We start from the raw sequence: 21,034 nt of genomic DNA on the forward strand, positions 1-21,034 counted from the left end.
ACCACAGGGTTGGCACTAGAAGCTTTCTTTGGGCCCATGGTGACTTATTTAGCAGTTACAAGCACTAAAAACCAGGAAATACAAAATGTATCGAATGTATGCATGGAATTGGCCACCCTGGCTTGTAAACAGTGATGTCAGGGCAGCTGAGACACTCAGGCTGGATGGACAGGTTTGGGACGAATCACGTTGGGCGAGTTTTTCATAGTTGGCCGGGCGAAATTATTTTAGGCTCAAACACTTTGTTGGGCGAATTTATCATTAGACGATGCCTTCGTTAGCCGAGGGTCCACTGTAATATTGGAGAGTGAAGCTGGTATGTAATAATTTTTCACTAGGTTGAAGCCAAAGGTATTTGAAGTGATAGTTTAGATCTGAGCATTGACTCCCTAACTCGCTCACTTTTGCAGTCTCATACCTTCATTAGCAACTAATGCTGCATTGGGAATTGTATCTACAACTGTCTTTGTGATAATTAAATGCATGGGAGAGAAATTATAGTAAACCCCCAGTTCATGGAACAAAATTGGCTGGGTCAGTCAAATCATAAACCAGACAGTCCATTGGTTACAGAATTTTCCATTATAAGGATCGTGGGAAAATAATCTCTGCTTTATCCCTCATAATTGCCTGTTAGTTTGTTAACCCTTTCAGTATCCAGATACCCCCTAGTCTGAAATCATCCACAGCGTCCAAGAATTTAAAAATAAAAATCTTACGAAATAGTCGAGAATCTTTTTCTGAAGGTAATAAAACAAAAATTTACGAAATTTGATAGAAAATTGACAAAATTATAGTTTAGCGAATTTTATTGTCAGCTCTATTTATGCATCAATGATTTTGCCCACTTAGACTCCTGTTTTAGGCCAATTACATTGTTCCAATAGACCAAATTCTTAGCTATTTCACCTATATGTCTTCCATTTTATGGATTAAGCACAAGAAACTATCCAATCATCTATTTCAGGTACCCAATAAAGTGATCAGAAATTGGTAATTTGTTCAGTTTCGCATCAAAAAAATATTCGTTTCAAAATAGGGTCCAGAATAATGCAGGCATTCCTGGCACTAAAATAACATTTCCTCTGTTAATTAGTTACGTTCCCAGGCTTTTCGTGTGTATTTGATTTTCATTTTTTATTCACAAAAAAATTTGATTTATTGTTGTGCAGTATAATTGTATAATCTCAGCGCATTCATGAATGCATATTAGAGCCAGGAGTTGGACATGTGTTGGACGAGTGACATGATTTGTTTACTTCAACTTGAATGTTGACAAAAATCGAACATTTCTGCTACTTTGAGCTCAGTTTCAAGCTATTTTCAGTCCTGAAACCAATCAGAATCATCTCTATTTCTGTAATGTATCTTCTATTCTAACACACGAGACCAAGGAACAAGAATACACCTACCATCTGACTTACGACCTGCTCGACTTACGACCACTCGACTTACGGCCGTGTTTTTTGTGCCAGATTTCTGGGAAAGAAACCACTATTTGTGTTGTACACAGTGTTTATCCTAAACCTTACAGTATAAAATATAGTACTAACAGCATAAAAAGTAAAATAAAACATGAAATACCAAAACAAAACAATAAAATAGTCATTACAAAAATGTGATGTTGATATTCAGTAGTCAAGTTCGATTTACGTCCATTTCGACTTTCGACTGGTTTCTCGGAACGGAACTCGGTTGTAAGTCGGATGGTAGGTGTACAACTATAAAAACCATACAGAAGTATGCAGAGAGTCACTGTTTTAAACCACTGTGCACTGTGCTTTTCAGGATCATTTTGTGGTGCACACTTGCTGCATAGACCCATTCTCTCATATCTAGGCCCAGATTTACTGCTCACAGTTTGAGTCAGCTGAGCTCTTGGCGTAATACTATGGCACCGACAGTGACCTCAAACCTGTAGTACTATGGCATGGACAATGAAAGGGTTACAGTTAAACAGAGGGTCTACTGACAGATTGGTGGGCAGCAAACAATCCTCCCCTCCCACCCACTACATGACTTCAGTCCCAACTATAGTAAGTAAGTTAGGTGAAATATGTTGTAAAAGTATTTATCATACAGGTCTCCCTCAACATTCGCTTTTTCCACTTTGGCAGGCTTCGAACATTCGCGAATTCCCAGCCTCCCAATGATATTTAAAATATGTCATTACATATCTTAGGAATTGTGGCGGTGGCAGAGTTTGTTTGAAGATAGGACAAGATAGTCCTTCAATGTGAAACTAATATCAACTATACGGCTTATTTATCTGTCAAAATTCATCTAATATGACATAATAAACAATATTAATAACATAGAACATAATGTACACTCTAGAATGAATAAAATACGTCATTGTCACGAGTGTTGCTGTGGTGTTGTTCGGTGTATAAGGGCCACCGAGACATAAGCCGTACATGGTGGTGGAGGCAGCATCAGAGGCAGTAGAGACTAGACGGCAGTGTTGTCGGTCATCCTGTATAACTCCAACAACATTGGAGTTAGGTTTGTGCTGTCCTTTTTCTAACAGTTAATAGCTTACTTGCTACACTGTTGATGCTACACTTTATCGCTGGCTGGCGCTATAGCCTTTATCAACTTAAGATGCTTTAGTATCATACATATCACTGAAGAAGGCACATTCTCCTCTCTCTCTTCCTCCTCCACTTTGCTACTCTGCTACGAGTTTTTTCTTGAATTCTATAGTTTTTCTCACCTTCTTTACCAAAGGGCTGGCACTAGTATAATATTTTATGATGTTTTAATGTGTTCTATGATTGTTCATGGTTCAGTAGGTTAAGGAAAGAGTATTGTATTATATTTTCCTACAATATATTGGGGCACCAAACATTCACGAGGTTCTTGATCCCCTAACCCTTGCGAATGTTGAGGGAGATCTGTATTCCCCCAAAAAGTAAACTCTTAAGTAATTTAATCCTTTGGCTGTCACAACCCCAAATCCTGAGATGTTTTCTGGTGTCGCAAAATATTTGAAAAAAAAAAAAAAACTTATGAAATGATAGAGAATCTTTTCCCAATGGTAATGACACAAAAAGTACGAAATTTGATGGAAAACTTATTGAATTACACTCTCACAAAGTTAGCGACCTTGGCGACATTTACAAATCGTCGATTTCGCCCACTTTGAGCCCTATTTTCAGCTAATTCCATCGTTCCAGTCAACCAAACTCATAGCTAATTCTTTAGCACTCCATTTGTTCTATCGATTGAGTACAAGAAACTGCCCATTTACCAATTTCAACTACCCAATAAAGTGGTCAGAAATTGGCAATTTGGTCAATTTCACACAAATTAAAAATATTCCAATTTCAAAATAGGGTCCAGAATGACCAATGCAGACATTCCTGGCTCTAAAATAACATTTTCTTTGTTCATCAGTCATGTCTCCAGGCCCCTCTGATATTACTCTTGCTTTCTATTTTGAATTTTTAATCAAACAAAAAATAGAAGATTTAATGTTATGCAGACTACTGCAATATTGTAAATGTAAAAATAATGTCAACCCATTCATGACTGCATATTAGAATGGCTAGTTGGACATTTATTGGGCAATGACATCATTTGTTTACTCTTGAAAATTAGCAAAAATAAAAAATTTCCTCTAATTTGAGCTCCATTTCAAGGTCCTTTTCATAGTAAAACCAATCAAAATCACCTCCATTTCTATAATATGTTTTCCATTCTATCAAATGCAACTACAAAAACGAGAATATAACCATAAAAACTCTGAAAATACACCTCAAAGTCGGCGTTTTAATCCAAAAACAGGGTCGGATTTTTTTTTTCTCATTATGCACTGCTTGCTGCTCGATTTTTTTTAATACTGCGCACACAGACCCATTCTCTCACATGCGGGCCTACCAGCTTTCTCCTGCTTGATTTGAAGCTGCTAGAATTTTTGAATTTTTGAGTATATGTACGTCAAACTCATTGGCTCATAAGACATATATATACGACCGAAACAGTCAAAGGGTTAAGCATTTGAAAAGGAAATTGCTAGGTTTCCTCATTTATGCTTTAGATGTGAAAATTGAGGCAAGCAAACAGTTGTAATGTTATTGTCATTGCATCTTGATTTTGCTGCCTGATTGCTTTGTTATTAGCAAATATGGCATTGTGAATCTTATCTACAACTGTCTTTGATAAATAATTGCAAGTTAAACTATTTGCTGGACGAGATGGAGGAAAAGGTGTGTGAGGGAAAGAAAGGAGGTAGGGAGGGGCATCAGTCTAATGAGCACGGTATGTGGTTATGAAATTGTAAAGTTTTTAGTGGGAATTAGGTCTGAAATTAAATTGTTCTGTTTCTGCATGTCAGGCTATACCATTGGTTCCTTTGAGAAAAAGCAATTCACCAAGATATTTTTGTGGCAGTTTTATTCGGCATTCTAGTTCGTTAAGCGAGGGTAGGCTGTACAAGTGCTTGGAAAGTGAAGAGGATTATTTTATTTCCTTGTTCTTTGCTGTAATTTCATTGATATTGCAGTGCTATTTGGAATTATGCTTTTTTTTTTTTTCTTAATGTTGAATCCTTAAGTTTTAAATGTTTTTGTGCTCCTTCATGTATTGTTTGTTGATAACAGAGATCATCATTGCCTTTGGAAACAAGTGGTACTTTGTTTACTTTTATAATGATACACCTAACACAAAGGAAATGAGGCTTCAAAGATGTCAATGTTTATGATATCGTGTTGTGTGACTCTTAACATCACTACCTGGTTAGAGAGAATTACCAATTGCCTGTTGCAGTTTCAATATTCTGTGGCTTTCTTGAACACAGCAGTGTTATTTAAAGCTCCAAGATTTATTACTATAAATTATCTAGAATTCATACAACATTTGTAACTGTTGATTGCAAATGTACTACTGTTGTTGTCTAACAGTGGGTAGGGAGCTGTTTATCCAGCTGTGTGTACTTGACACAAACAGATATTATGGTTTTTCCACACAAACTTACTATGAAGTTATATTCAAATGGGAAAACTGTAAATTTTGTGATGTCTCCTTAAATGACATGCAAGAAAAATGTATTACTTATATGTTTTTGGTTAAACTCCACATAAACCATATGTACAAAATCGACTTATTGGATACAACTCCCACTTGATTTCTATGTAGTATCTGGGTTCCTCATTTTTTCTTGGCATCAAATACCAGGCAGGTTGGCTTATCCGAAAACATCCTAACATCTGATGGAGCACATTATAACAGGTTACCATGTGGCTTTGTGATCAACATTGCAACAATCAACAAACATAAGGGGTCAGCACAGCTTACATGAGTAATTCCAGCTGACTCAGTGATAAGGTGAGGGAGGTCAAAGTTGTGTGGGGCAGCTCACAGCTAGTGAGTAATCTGCCATTTCAAAACATTTAATAGACATCCGTAATAAGATGATTGAAGCATATGTGACATACTTGACTACCTCTTCTGTATGTAACAATGGCTAGGAATAAGAGGGATTTGTTTTGCCTAATATCTATATTGCTTATGGCTGTAAATTAGACACATTGCACCTCCACTTCAGGGTCATATGATACTGTTTTTGTTAAGGACTACACAAAAAACAAGGAATTTTTGGCTAATATTTATGCTGTTTATGGCTGTATTATTGCACTTTCACTTTGGGGGTTATATGATGTATTATTTTTGTTTAGGACCACACAGTTTAGTCATGTGAACTTAAAATGATGCTTTCATATGACTGAGGGTTTCATATATGAATTTTATATCCTCAGGCATATTATTTGTGATGTACATTGTTAGTATTGTGCATTCTAAATATTAAAATTTGAATTTTATTCATAAAATTTTAACAAATTTCTAAACATTTTTAGTATTCAAATTTTACTCTTTCATCAGAATATACTAGACAATTTATGAAGACCATAATGTGTTTGTGCTAATTAATTATAGTGAAAAATTTCACAATCAAAGATAATTTCTTTGCTCATTGATTAGCTTTTTGGATTGGCTCAAATGTTGATTTTTTTTCTTCTCTAGAATTGAGCATTATTATTATTATTATTATTATTCCCACTTGCAAATCTCTGCTTCAGATTTATTAGATGAAGCAAGTTACACTCATTATATATAACAGTAAATTTTATTGGTGTTACATATAAATTTGGGCTCAAAGTAAATTTTTCAATAATTTTAATAGCTCATCAGTATACAGTAGGCCCCTCCTATTGCTTCTCCAGCTTACTGCATTGCAGCAGTTTGCAAATAATTTTTTGTACCTATTTCTGCTTTATCACCTTGTCTTGTCTCATGATGTTACTTATGACACCAATTGAAGGAATACTAGTAATGCAAGAGGTACTAAGTGGAGTAAGCTTGAAAGTCTAGACGTTTTGAAAAACATCGTGTGTAATGGTAGCATGATCAGCTGTTGTAACAGCACCATGTAATGTCCCAGAAAGTTTATGGAAAAGTAAGGCCACCTTAACCATCTGAAAACACTTACAGCAGTAATTAGAAAAGAACAAGGAATTTAAGGTAGAGTAAAATAATTTCTTCGTTTTTACTGTATTCTAAAGAATGAAATTGTATAGGAAAAGATAATCATCTGATGTAGCAGTACAAGGAAATTCCCATTATGTTTGTGGACAGATGAACTTTATTACTTCCCCCCACTACCCCCCCCCCCACACACTTCAATAACTACAAGCTTGGATGAACAAGGAATTATAAATATATTTTTTTTTTTTCAACAAGTTGGCCGTCTCCTACCGAGGCAGGGTGACCCAAAAAAAGAAAATCCCCAAAAAGAAAATGCTTTCATCATCATTCAACACTTTCACCACACTCACACATAATCACTGTTTTTGCAGAGGTGCTCAGAATACAACAGTTTAGAAGCATATACATATAAAGATACACAACATATCCCTCCAAACTGCCAATATCCCAAACCCCTCCTTTAAAGTGCAGGCATTGTACTTCCCATTTCCAGGACTCAAGTCCAACTATATGAAAATAACCGGTTTCCCTGAATCCCTTCACTAAATATTACCCTGCTCACACTCCAACAGATTGTCAGGTCCCAAGTACCATTCGTCTCCATTCACTCCTATCTAACACGCTCACACACACTTGCTGGAAGTCCAAGCCCCTTGCCCACAAAACCTCCTTTACCCCCTCTTTCTGTAGAATTATGCCACTTAGAAAGCATCAACATAAATGTGTAAATTCTAGGCCCCCGAAATGACCGCAGTTAGCCTGTTCAGGTCTACACCAGAGGAAAGGGTGTGCACATGGCATTCTGGGAGCCACTATATGCCATTGCATTTGTTCACAACATCATGCCATTGAGATTAACTCCAATGAGGATTAGCTGCCTTCTGGAGTCTGAATTTAAGACTCTTGGGGTGAAGGTGACACTGGAAGGATCTCTAATAATGACCTAAATGTCAATGACCCCATGCCTTCCACTTCTGGAGTTTCCCTACCAACAACCGTCCTGCAACTACGCAGGTGGATATTGAGATTTTCTTGTTACAGTGAAGATCTAAGCAGTGAGGACAAAGGTAGTGATATGATGATTCCAGCAATAGTGAGACACAGTATTCAGTAGTGAGACTGAAATATAAGCGGCGTTGTACAATGTTGGAAAGTGTGCTATTCATCATATCTAGTGGAAAGTGTGCTGTACACTACATAACCATTTAGCCGATAATTTTTATTGTGGCAGTGTGATGTTGGGCTTGGAACAACGACACAACCACCTATGCACCCACAATCAAGCCCACCACCCAGCGCTGCTACATCTGTTGCTCTACCCACATTATCTCAGTTGACACTACCACCAGATCGTGCATGGAATTGAGTGGAAGATAGCATATTTGTTCCCAGTTTAAGTTGTTTTAGTGGCATTGGAATGAAACCATACTGCACTGTGAGAATTGTCATGACCTTTATTTCTCTGAATTGTTCATTGTCCTGATGCAACTTGCACTGCAAGCTGATGCATATAACGGGCATACCATGGCCATTTTAAACTTTTAACCATGCTCAGACCGGATGAAGGAATGGAAGGACACTACTGTGGCGGAAATGTCTTGGCTATTGTTATGCTAATACCATATGTGCACAACAGAATTGCAGAATATTGGACAGCAATCAAACTCGTAGTTACACTGGTGTTTGGTGACCTTGTACCTCAAAACAGATTTCTATTCCTGTGGTGCATACTGCATATCTCGGAAAAGGCAAATCCCAAGAAGGATTTGCTCTTCATGCTTGAGCTTTCATATGCAGTACAGTATTTGAAAACTAAGTTAAGCAAGCTCTTCTACCAGGTAAAAAATCTCATACTACATACCAAGTAAAAGATGCTGCTTTGGTATCAAATTATTCATGTGATTGTGAGAGTGGCATGGTCACAGATTTGTTTGTCTACATATAAAGGACAATAAAGAGTAAAGAGTTTTTATGAGGATAGTGAGGCTCAGGTTAGGGTGTGTAGAAGAGAGGGAGACTACTTCCCGGTAAAAGTAGGTCTTAGACAGGGATGTGTAATGTCACCATGGTGGTTTAATATATTTATAGATGGGGTTGTAAAGGAAGTAAATGCTAGGGTGTTCGGGAGAGGGGTGGGATTAAATTTTGGGGAATCAAATTCAAAATGGGAATTGACAGTTACTTTTTGCTGATGATACTGTGCTTATGGGAGATTCTAAAGAAAAATTGCAAAGGTTAGTGGATGAGTTTGGGAATGTGTGTAAAGGTAGAAAGTTGAAAGTGAACATAGAAAAGAGTAAGGTGATGAGGGTATCAAATGATTTAGATAAAGAAAAATTGGATATCAAATTGGGGAGAAGGAGTATGGAAGAAGTGAATGTTTTCAGATACTTGGGAGTTGACGTGTCGGCGGATGGATTTATGAAGGATGAGGTTAATCATAGAATTGATGAGGGAAAAAAGGTGAGTGGTGCGTTGAGGTATATGTGGAGTCAAAAAACGTTATCTATGGAGGCAAAGAAGGGAATGTATGAAAGTATAGTAGTACCAACACTCTTATATGGGTGTGAAGCTTGGGTGGTAAATGCAGCACCGAGGAGATGGTTGGAGGCAGTGGAGATGTCCTGTTTAAGGGCAATGTGTGGTGTAAATATTATGCAGAAAATTCGGAGTGTGGAAATTAGGAAAAGGTGTGGAGTTAATAAAAGTATTAGTCAGAGGGCAGAAGAGGGGTTGTTGAGGTGGTTTGGTCATTTAGAGAGAATGGATCAAAGTAGAATGACATGGAATGGAAAGCATATAAATCTATAGGGGAAGGAAGGCGGGGTAGGGGTCGTCCTCGAAAGGGTTGGAGAGAGGGGGTAAAGGAGGTTTTGTGGGCAAGGGGCTTGGACTTCCAGCAAGCGTGCGTGAGCGTGTTAGATAGGAGTGAATGGAGACGAATGGTACTTGGGACCTGATGATCTGTTGGAGTGTGAGCAGGGTAATATTTAGTGAAGGGATTCAGGGAAACCAGTTACTTTCATATAGTCGGACTTGTCCAGGAAATGGGAAGTACAATGCCTGCACTTCAAAGGAGGGGTTTGGGATATTGGCAGTTTGGAGGGATATGTTGTGTATCTTTGTGTGTATGCTTCTGGACTGTTGTATTCTGAGCACCTCTGCAAAAACAGTGATAGTGTGCTAGTGTGGTGAAAGTGTTGAATGATGATGAAAGTATTTTCTTTTTGGGGATTTTCTTTTTTGGGTCACCCTGCCTCGGTGGGAGACGGCCGACTTGTTGAAAAAAAAAAAATTAGTATAACAATTACTAGGGACCTCTGGTGGTGTAAAGAAAACAGAGCTGTATATCAGTAAGGGGCATACATTGTTCATCAGTAACTGGTACAAAGCCCTTAACTGTCTTTATCTAGGAGCAAACAATACATACAGATGCAGTACAGTTCAAGGAAGAGGGAAGTTTATGTCCAGATTCAATGTACTGTACATACCCAGGAAAATCAGATGAAAGCTTTTGACAGTGGCATAATGGGTGGGATGTGACTGTTGACCACTATTCACCTGAATGTAATGCAGTATGCTAGTAAGAAAGATGGACACAGGTGAACTACTTAAAAAATAAGTTGCTGTGATTCCACCAACAATAGTCATTTAGTGGACAATTGTGACACATTGGTTTTGTGGACTGTGTGCATAGGAGTTTAAAGTGTACTTGAAACTGTTCTTCCACCTTGTCGATGGTGCTGAATGCACGTAATGTGTACCAATCAAAGTCCGGAAACAGACTGACCTTTGAGAACCTCACCTTGGTCAGACACTGTATCAGGTTACATATCCTGCACCACAGCACTGCCACACAAAGCCTAATTCCATCTTGTCTGAGGCCAGGTAAGTATTGCATAACAAATTCTGCCGAGATAAAGAATCATGCCCAGAAGGGCTCCTATGTTTGTGATCATGTGACCACAACCAGTACACAAGGACACCAGATACTGTGTGTAAAACCTTTGAAATGCCACTGCTTAGAGCCCTGCTTTAAGGAGTTCATCAAACTCCAACATTTTCAAAGCCTGGCCATCAGAAGTGTATAAATATATATATATATTTTTTTTCCAACAAGTCGGCCGTCTCCCACCGAGGCAGGGTGACCCAAAAAAAGAAAGAAAATCCCCAAAAAGAAAATACTTTCATCATCATTCAACACATTATCACTGCTTTTGCAGAGGTGCTCAGAATACAACAGTTTAGAAGCATATACGTATAAAGATACACAACATATCCCTCCAAACTGCCAATATCCCAAACCCCTCCTTTAAAGTGCAGGCATTGTACTTCCCATTTCCAGGACTCAAGTCCGACTATATGAAAATAACCGGTTTCCCTGAATCCCTTCACTAAATATTACCCTGCTCACACTCAGGTCCCAAGTATCATTCGTTTCCATTTACTCCTATCTAACACACTCATGCACGCTTGCTGGAAGTCCAAGCCCCTTGCCCACAAAACCTCCTTTACCCCCTCTTTCCAACCCTTTCGAGGACGACCCCTACCCCTCCTTCCTTCCCCTATAGATTTATGTGCTTTCCATGTCATCCTACTTTGATCCATTCTCTCTAAATGACCAAACCACCTCAACAACCCCTCTTCTACCCTCTGACTATTGCTTTTATTAACTACACACCTTCTCCTAATTTCCACACTCCGAATTTTCTGCATAATATTTACACCACACATTGCCCTTAGACAGGACATCTCCACTGCCTCCAACCATCTCCTCGCTGCTGCATTTACCACCCAAGCTTCACATCCATATAAGAGTGTTGGTACTACTATACTTTCATACATTCCCTTCTTTGCCTCTATAGATAACGTTTTTTGACTACATATACCTCAACGCACCACTCGCCTTTTTTCCCTCATCAATTCTATGATTAACCTCATCCTTCATAAACCCATCTGCCAACACGTCAACTCCCAAGTATCTGAAAACATTCACTTCTTCCATACTCCTCCTCCCCAATTTTATATCCAATTTTTCTTTATCTAAATCATTTGATACCCTCATCACCTTGCTCTTTTCTATGTTCACTTTCAACTTTCTACCTTTACACACATTCTCAAACTCATCCACTAACCTTTGCAATTTTTCTTTAGAATCTCCCATAAGCACAGTATCATCAGCAAAAAGTAACTGTGTCAGTTCCCATTTTGAATTTGATTCCCCATAATTTAATCCCACCCCTCTCCCGAACACCCTAGCATTTACTTCTTTTACAACCCCATCTATAAATATATTAAACAACCATGGTGACATTACACATCCCTGTCTAAGACCTACTTTTACCGGGAAGTATTCTCCCTCTCTTCTACATACCCTAACCTGAGCCTCACTATCCTCATAAAAGCTCTTTACAGATACATAGAAAAAGCTTATTCTTCTAGTGAACTAGTGAATATAGTTTGGCATTTAATTTATTATCTATTCTATGTGAAAAAAATAAATATATAAATAATGTTAAAAGTACAGTCCACAAAAAAATATAGAAAAAATAAGAAAAAAAAATCCTTGACGTGTATAGTAGGGCTCTACTTGTATTGCAGGGTAGGTTCCAGGCTACTGCCGAAAAGCGGACATCGCTGGAAAGCAGAATGCAATATTTTCCACTTATAAATGCACACAAATGTCAGTTAAGTTTACACTAACATATATTAAGTTAGCAATAGAACAAGAAAAACGTAAAATACACACACACTACACTCATTACTTACATCAAAATATTTGTAGTCTTAATATAGAGTGAGAGGTGAGTAATGTTTATTGTAAGAAGTCAGGTGTGGTAGGTAAGGTAGCCCCTCTGGCCAGCCCACCCACACGTAATATACTATTACATTTAAAGTACCCTAGAGCGATAAAATGCTCATTACTTAAAATATTTGTAGTCTTAATGTAGGGTGAGAGGTGAGTAAATGGTATAAAAACAAGTAAATGAGAGAGGACAGAGCCGCAGAGTATATAAACAGATGAACGCACCTGGTTTTGGTTCATACTTGTTCATTGTGTACAAGTTGCCTCCATGTTGGTAACGTAGAATAAATAAAGAGCAACACTCCCATTGTCATGTAACATCAGTTTTAGAAGGAATAATGCTCTGAGTGAAGGCATACGAAAGGAATAATTTTCTACCGTTACCCCCAGTAATACTGTTGTGCACACATTGCTGTCATGCAAGTTCCAGAAGACAAACCAGGTGAAATCTAGTATAGTTGAGGAAGAGCAGACCGAGAGATCGATGAACTAGAGAAAACATTATTCTTTCTGACACTGACAAGATGACTGGAAAAACATTTCATATTTGTTAATTATTCTACTGTGGGTGTATGTATCATGTTTATTATATGATTTGAAAAAATATCATAGATGGATTAATCAAAAATGTCTATATTAACGTACAGTGGTCCCTCGTTTTTCGTAATTAATCCGTTTCTGGAGCCGTTACTATAAACGAAATTTACGATTTACGAATCAATTTTCCCCGTAAGAAATAATGTAAATACAATTAATCCGTTCCTGACACCCAGAAGTATTAAAACAAAAAATTTTTTAACATGAAATATACATGTAGTACATAAACAATACAATGGGAAATGATGAATGAAACATTAACAGCATAACACTTGCCTTTATTGGAGATTCTTCTTAGTGTATGGGAGACTGGAGGAGGAGAGAGTGGATTGTTTATAGTTTGGAAGGGGAATCCCCTTCCATCAACACCTCAGGTACCATTTGCTTTTCTGGGGTTGCTTCTCTTCTCTGTTTCTTAATGCCACTAGGACCACCTTGAGAGTCACTGGAGTCCTGTCTCACAAAATAACTGTGGAGAGAGCTCTGTTTCTGGCGTCTCTTTAACACTTCCCTAAATTGGCCCAAGACTTTGTCACTGTACATGTTGCCAACCTGGCTTGCAGCAACCTTGTTAGGGTGATGTTTCTCCATAAAGCTTTCCATCTTACCCCACATAGTAAAAATCTCTTTAATTTCTGAAGAAGGCACCTTCTTCCATCTCTCTTCCTCCTCTGCAGCAAGATTCTGAGCTGTGATGTGTTGCTCTTCCTGCTGAAGCTCTTGCAGCTCCTCAGTGGTGAGCTCTTCATTGTGGTCTTCCACCAATTCTTCCACATCCTCCAAACTCACATCCAACCCCATGGAACTCCCCAGTGCCACAATTGATTTTACAACAGACATAGGCTCATTAGGGTCAGTCCCAAATCCTTCAAAATCCCTCTTGTCAACACAATCTGGCCACAATTTTCTCCAGGCAGAGTTCGAAGTCCTGGTAGTCACTCCCTCCTAAGCCATACCTATAAGGGTTATGCAGTGGAGGATGCTGAAGTGTTCTCTCCAAAATTCCCTTAGGGTCAAGTGAGTGTCTGTGGTCACAGTCGAGCACCTGTGAAACATTGCTTTTGTGTAGAGTTTTTAAAGTTTGCAATAACCTGCTGGTCCATGGGTTGGAGGAGAGGAGTGGTATTCGGGGGCAAGAACTTTACTGTGATGAACCCAAACTCCTCGAAAATTAGGTCATCCAAGTTTGGAGGATGAGCAGGTGCATTGTCCATTACTAGCAGGCACTTGAGATCCAATTTCTTTTCCAGGAGATACTCCTTCACACTAGGGCCAAACACTTCATTGAACCACTCGACGAAAATTTCCCTCGTGACCCATGCCTTACTATTAGATTTCCAAAACACACAATTTACTCTTCATAACATTGTTTTTCCTGAACAGTCTGGGATTTTCAGAATGGTACACTAGTAATGGCTTCACTTTGAAATCCCCACTAGCATTAGCACGGAACATTAGCGTCAGCCTGTCTTTCATAGGCTTGTGTCCTGGCATTGCCTTTTCCTCTTGTGTAATGAAGGTCCTCTTTGGCATTTTCTTCCAAAAGAGGCCTGTTTCGTCACAATTGAACTCTTGTTCAGGTTTCAGTCCTTCAGCCTCTATGTACTCCTGGAATTCATGCACATATTTTTCAGCCGCCTTGTGGTCCGAACTGGCAGCCTCACCATGCCTTACCACACTGTGTATGCCGGTACGGTTCTTAAATCTCTCAAACCAGCCTTTGCTGGCCTTAAATTCACTCACTTCACTATTTGCAGGCAATTTCTTTACCAAATCTTCATGCAACTACTTAGCCTTTTCACAAATAATCGAAGTCATATATCTCCTGCTAATTGTTTCTCATTTATCCACACCAATAACAACTTCTCAATCTCTTCTAGTACTGGTGATCTCATTTTTGTCAGTATAGTTACTCCCTTTGCAACAACAGCATTCTTTATTTCCTTTTTCTTGGCCACTATGGAACATAAGGTTGTGTAGGGTTTCTTATACATCCTGGACAGTTCGGCCACACTTGTACCACTTTCATATTGTTCAATGATGGTTTTCTTAAATTCAATTGTATTTCTCACCTTCTTTACCACAGGCTTGGCACTAGGAGCTTTCTTTGGAGCCATGGTTGCTTATTTAGTACTTGCAAGCACTAAAATAAATGGAATATTATGAAATATTTCGCTGGAGCACGTGAGGGGACCTTCACTCACTGGTAAACAATGCCAGACTGGCTGCCGCCCCAGCTCACGCCGTGGGTACGCGTCCAGGACGAACTACGACTCGCGAGTCAACCTATGAAAAGCGAGTCCATGTTTATACGAAAATACCCCTATGATTGGCGAATTTTACGATTGCCTGGAACTACGAAAAGCGGGGGACCACTGTAATATATGACAATTAATGCGCCTCAGAGTGATTTAGTATTGTTTTCATCATTATTAATATGGCATATTCCAGACTAATACACCTTGGTGATTTTAACATGTACCTGCACACCAGCACAGTATGTAAGTTTACTTAGGTACAGGTACACTTAAGTATAATTATCAGAGAGGTTAAGAGAGTGGTGAAGCTATGTAAGAAGAGAGCAAATGAGAGAGTGGGTGAGATGTTATCAACAAATTTTGTTGAAAATAAGAAAGTTTTGGAGTGAGAGAAATAAGTTGAGGAAACCTAGGGAACAAATGCATTTGACAGTTAAAAATAGGAGAGGAGAGTTATTAAATGGAGAGTTAGAGGTATCGGGAAGATGGAAGGAATATTTTGAGGAATTGTTAAATGTTGTTGAAGATAGGGAAGCTGTGATTTCGTGTATAGGGCAAGGAGGAATAACATCTTGTAGGAGTGAGGAAGAGCTAGTTGTGAGTGTGGGGAAAGTTCATGAGGCAGTGGGTAGAATGAAAGGGGGTAAGGCAGCTGGGATTGATGGGATAAAGATAGAAATGTTCAAAGGTGGGGATATAGTTTTGGAGGGGTTGGTGCTATTATTTAATAAATGTATGGAAGAGGGTAAGGTACCTAGGGATTGGCAGAGGGCATGCATAGTTCCTTTGTATAAAGGCAAAGGGGTCAAAAGAGTGCAAAAATTATAGGGGAGAGCGTATAAATGTGTAGAGGAAGGAAGGCGGGGTAGAGGTTGTCCTCGAAAAGGTTGGAAGGAAGGGGTAAAGGAGGTTTTGTGTGTGAGGGGGGCTTGGGCTTCCAGCAAGCGTGCGTGAGCGTGTTCGATAGGAGTGAATGGAGACGAATGGTATTTGGGACCTGACAAGCTGTTGGAGTATGAGCAGGGTAATATTTAGTGAAGGGATTCAGGGAAACAGGTTATTTTTATATAGAGGGACTCGAATCCTGGAAATGGGAGGTACAATGCCTACTCTCTAAAGGAGGGGTTCGGGATATTGGCAGTTTGGAAGGATATGTTGTGTATCTTTATACGTATATGCTTCTAAGCTGTTGTATTCTGGGCACCTCTGCAAAAACAGTGATTATGTGTGAGTGAGGTGAATGTGTTGAATGATGAAAGTATTTTCTTTTCAGGTGTTGTCTTTCTTTTTGGGTCACCCTGCCTTGGTGGGACATGGCCGACTTGTTGAAAAAAAAAAAAGTCTGAGTATACCTGGTAAAGTGTATGGTAGTTATTATTGAAAGAATTCCAAGTAAGACGGAGAGTCTTTTAACCCTTTGACTGTTTTCGACGTATAAATACGTCTTACGAGCCAATGTTTCTGACGTATATATACTCAATAATTCTAGCGGCTTCAAATCAAGCGGGAGAAAGCTGGTAGGCTCACATGTGAGAGAATGGGTCTGTGTGGTCCGTGTGCACCACATAAAAAATATCCTGCAGCACACATTGCGTAATGAGAAAAAAAAAACTATGATCGTTTTTTTTTTGGAATAAAATGCCGACTTTGAGGTGTATTTTCATATAGTATTTATCGTTGTATTCGTGTTTTCATGGTCTTAGGTGATAAAATTGAAAACATATTACAGAAATAGAGATGATTTTCATTACATTGACAATGAAAACGACCTTGAAACTGAGCTCAAAGTAGCGGAAATGTTCGATTTTTACCAATGTTCAGGAGTAAATAAATCACACCACACGTCCAATACACGTCAACTGGGGAGTCTGATATTCTTTCACTAGTGCACTGATATTATTTATACCATTTTTACAATAATGCAGTAGTCTGCATAACAGTAAATTTTGTATTTTTTTGTATGAATAAAAAATCAAAATAGAAAGCAATAATAATATAAGAGTGGCCTAGAGATGTGACTAATGAACAGAGCATATGTTATTTTAGTGCCACGAATGTCTACCTTGTTTATTCTGGACCCTATTTTGAAATTGGCATCTTTTTTAGTTTGTGTGAAATTGGCCAAATTGCCAATTTCTGACCACCATATTGGGTAGTCCAAATTAGTAAATGGGAGGTTTCTTGTACTCAGCTGATAGATAAAATGGAGTTCTAAAGAAATAGCTATGAGTTTGGTCAACTGGAACAATGGAATTGGCTGAAAATAGGGCTCAAAGTCGGCGAAATCGCCGATATGCATGTCGCCGAGACCGCTAATTTCGCGGGAGCATAATTCCGTGAGTTTTCGACCAAATTTCGAACTTTTGGTGTCATTACCATCGGGAAAAGATTCTCTATCATTTCATAAGAATTTTTTTTTTTTTCTCAAAAATTGAGCAACATAGTGACAGTTTCAGAAAGGGGCCTGAAACAGTCAAAGGGTTAATGCCACTAGGACCAGCTTGTGAGTCACTGGACCCCTGTCTCGCAAAATAACTGTCAAGAGTGCTGTTTCTGGCGTCTCTTTAAGATTTCCCTGAAGTGGGACAGGGTTTTGTCACTAAACATGTTGCAGATATGGCTTGTTTCAGCTTTGTCAGGGTGGTGTTTCTCTACAAAAGCTTGCACCCTAGTCCACATTGCACACACCTCTTTAATCTCTGAAGAAGGCATCTCCTTCACTCCCTCTTCCTCCTCCTTTGAAGCAAGTTCCTCGGCTGCAGTCTGTTGCTGTTTAAGTTGAAGCTCTTGCAGCTCTAAAGTGGTAAGCTCTTCCCTATGGTCCTCCACCAACTCTTCCAAATCCTCGCCACTCGCCTCCAACCCCGGGGATTTCACTTGTTTCACCGTTGCACTGCAAGAAAAACCACTAAAAACAATGGTAAACAAGCAAAATGTTTGAATGTATGAGCAGAACCTTCCTCAGCCACCGAGAGAGAAAGCCAAAGTGAAGCGCAAGCTGCCTCAGCCGGCGGATGGACGCGTCCAAAACGGCCGATAACCGAGCAAACAGCCAGTAACCAGGCACTGAAAACCCCGCCGATAACCGAGTTGGCCGATAACCGGGGGTCCACTGTATTTAGATGAGGGTAAAGAAGTTTTTGTGGCATTTATGGATTTGGAAAAGGTGTGTGACAGGGTGGATAGGGGGGTAATATGGCAGGTGTATGGTATAGGAGGTAGGTTACTGAAACCAGTGAAGAGTTTTTATGAGGGTAGTGAGGCTCGGGTTAGAGTACGTAGGAGACGGGGAGATTATTTCCCAGTAAAAGTATACCTTAGACAAGGATGTGTGATGTCACCGTGGTTGTTCACTATATTTATAGATGGGGTTGTAAGAGAAGTGAATGTTAAGGTCTTGGCAAGAGGTGTGGAGTTAAAAGAGAAAGAATCAAACACAAAGTGGGAGTTGTCACAGTTGCTCTTTGCTGATGACACTGTACTTGTGGGAGATTCTGAAGAGAAGTTGCAGAGGTTGGTGGATGAGTTTGGTAGGGTATGTAAAAGAAGAAAATAAAAGTGAATATAGGAAAGAGTAAAGTGATGAAGATAACAAAAAGATTAGGTGACAAAAGATTGGATATCAGATTGGAGGGTGAGAGTATGGAGGAGGTGAATGTATTCAGATATTTGGGAGTGGACTTGTCAGCAGATGGGTCTATGAAGGATGAGGTGAATCGTAGAATTGATGAGGGGAAAAGGGTGAGTGGTGCACTTAGAAGTCTGTGCTGACAAAATTTTATCTGTGAAAGCAAAGAGGGGAATGTATGAGTATAGTTGTACCAACACTCTTGTATGGGTGTGAAGCATAGGTGATGAATGTTGCAACAAGGAGGAGGCTGGAGGCAGTGGAGATGTTATGTCTGAGGGCAATGTGTGGTTTGAATATAATGTAGAGAATTCGTAGTTTGGAAATCAGGAGAAGGTGTGGAATTACCAAAACTATTATCCAGAGGGCTGAGGAGGGGTTGTTGAGGTGGTTCGAACATGTAGAGAGAATGGAACAAAACAGAATGACTTAGTGTGTGTAAATCTGTAGTGGTGGGAAGGCAGGGTAGGGGTTGGCCTAGGAAGGGTTGGAGGGAGGGGGTAAAGGAGGTTTTGTGTGCGAGGGGCTTGGAATTCCAGGAAGCATGCGTGAGTGTATTTGATAAGAGTGAATGGAGACGAATGGTTTTTAATACTTGATGTGCTGTTGGAGTGTGAGCAAAGTAACATTTATGAAAGGATTCAGGGAAACGGGTAGGCGGGGCTTGAGTCCTGGAGATGGGAAGTACAGTGTCTAAACTCTGAAGGAGGGGTGTTAACCCTTTGACTGTTTTGGTCGTATATATATATGGCTTATGAGCCTGTGTTTCGGACGTATTAATACGCATAAATTCTAGCGGCTTCAAATCAAGCAGGAGAAAGCTGGTAGGCCCACATGTGAGAGAATGGGTCTTTGTGGTCAGTGTGCACCACATAAAAAAATCCTGCAGCACGCAGTGCTTAACGAGAAAAAAAACCAACCTTTTTTGGGGGGGAGGGGGAGATTAAAACGCCGACTTTGAAGTGTATGTTTGTATAGTATTTGTTGTTGTATTCTCGTTTTCATGGTCTCACATGATAAAATGGAAAACACATTACAGAAATAGAGATGATTTTGATTAGCTCCACGATGAAAACTACCTTGAAATTGAGCTCAAAGTAGCAGAAATGTTTGATTTTTACCTATGTTCAGGAGTAAGCAAATCACACCACACGTCCAATACACGTCAACTGGGGAGTTAAATATCGTTTTACTAGTGCACTGATATTACAGTGGACCCCCGCCTTACGATCAGCTCCCAACTCGAACAATTATGTAAGTGTATTTTTGTAAGTGCTTTTGTACATGTATTTTTGGAGGTCTGAAATGGACTAATCTAATTTACAATATTCCTTATGGGAACAAATTCATTCGGTAACGGCACCCGAACAGACTTCTGGAATGAATTAATATCTTAAGTCAGGGGTCCACTGTATTTATACCATTTTCAATAATGCAGTAGTCTGCATAACAGTAAATTTTGTATTTTTTGTATGAATAAAAAATCAAAATAGAAAGCAATAGTAGTATAAGAGGGTCCTAGAGACATGACTAATGAACATAGGATATGTTATTTTAGTGCCAAGAATGTCTACATTGTTTATTCTGGACCCTATTTTGAAATTGGCATCTTTTTTTAATTTGCGTGAAATTGGCCAAATTGCCAATTTGTGACCACTTTATTGGGTAGTTCAAATCGGTAAATGGGCAGTTTCTTGCACTCGACTGATAGAAAAAATGGAGTTCTAAAGAAATGGCTATGAGTTTGGTCAACTGGAATAACGGAATTGGTAAAAAAACAGGGCTCAAACTCGGCAAAATCGCCTATGCATACATGTCGCTGAGACAGTTAACTTCGCAGGAGCATAATTCCATGAGTTTTCGACCAAATTTCTTACTTTTGGTGTCATTACCATTGGGAAAAGATTCTCCATCATTTCATACGAAAAAAAAAAAATTCCAAAAATTTTGCGATGTAAAATGACAGTTTCAGAAAGGGGCTTGCAACAGTCAAAGGGTTAATGTTGCAGTTTTATAACTGTAGTGTAAAGCACCCCTCTGGCAAGACAGTGATGGAGTGAATGATGAAAGTTTTTCTTTTTCGGGCCACCCTGCCTTGGTGGGAATCGCCCGATGTGTTAATAAAAAAAATAATATAAAAGGAGCCTAGAAATGTGATTAATGAATGGAGAGAATGTTATTTTAATTCCAGGAATGTCTACATTATTTATTCTGGACCCTATTTTGAAATTGGCCTTGAATTTTGTATGAAATTGGCCA

At 39.1% G+C, this 21,034-nt stretch overlaps 1 protein-coding gene across 2 annotated transcripts in view; it reads left to right on the forward strand.

Annotated features, from left to right (window-relative positions):
* LOC138851886 (far upstream element-binding protein 2-like) overlaps positions 1–20,750 on the forward strand; it is a 57,206-nt gene extending 36,456 nt beyond the window's left edge. Inside the window, exon 4 of one of the 2 annotated variants that reach the window (XM_070081404.1) lies at positions 5,179–20,750. In XM_070081404.1, coding sequence (XP_069937505.1) covers positions 5,179–5,214 — 36 coding nt within the window. In that variant the 3' untranslated portion in view covers positions 5,215–20,750. The remainder of the gene's footprint in view (positions 1–5,178) is intronic. The other variant, XM_070081402.1, reaches the window with a different exon arrangement.
* Positions 20,751–21,034: the final 284 nt, after the last annotated feature.

Source organism: Cherax quadricarinatus, unplaced genomic scaffold, assembly GCF_038502225.1.
Source record: "Cherax quadricarinatus isolate ZL_2023a unplaced genomic scaffold, ASM3850222v1 Contig2596, whole genome shotgun sequence".
NCBI classification, from domain to species: domain Eukaryota; kingdom Metazoa; phylum Arthropoda; class Malacostraca; order Decapoda; family Parastacidae; genus Cherax; species Cherax quadricarinatus.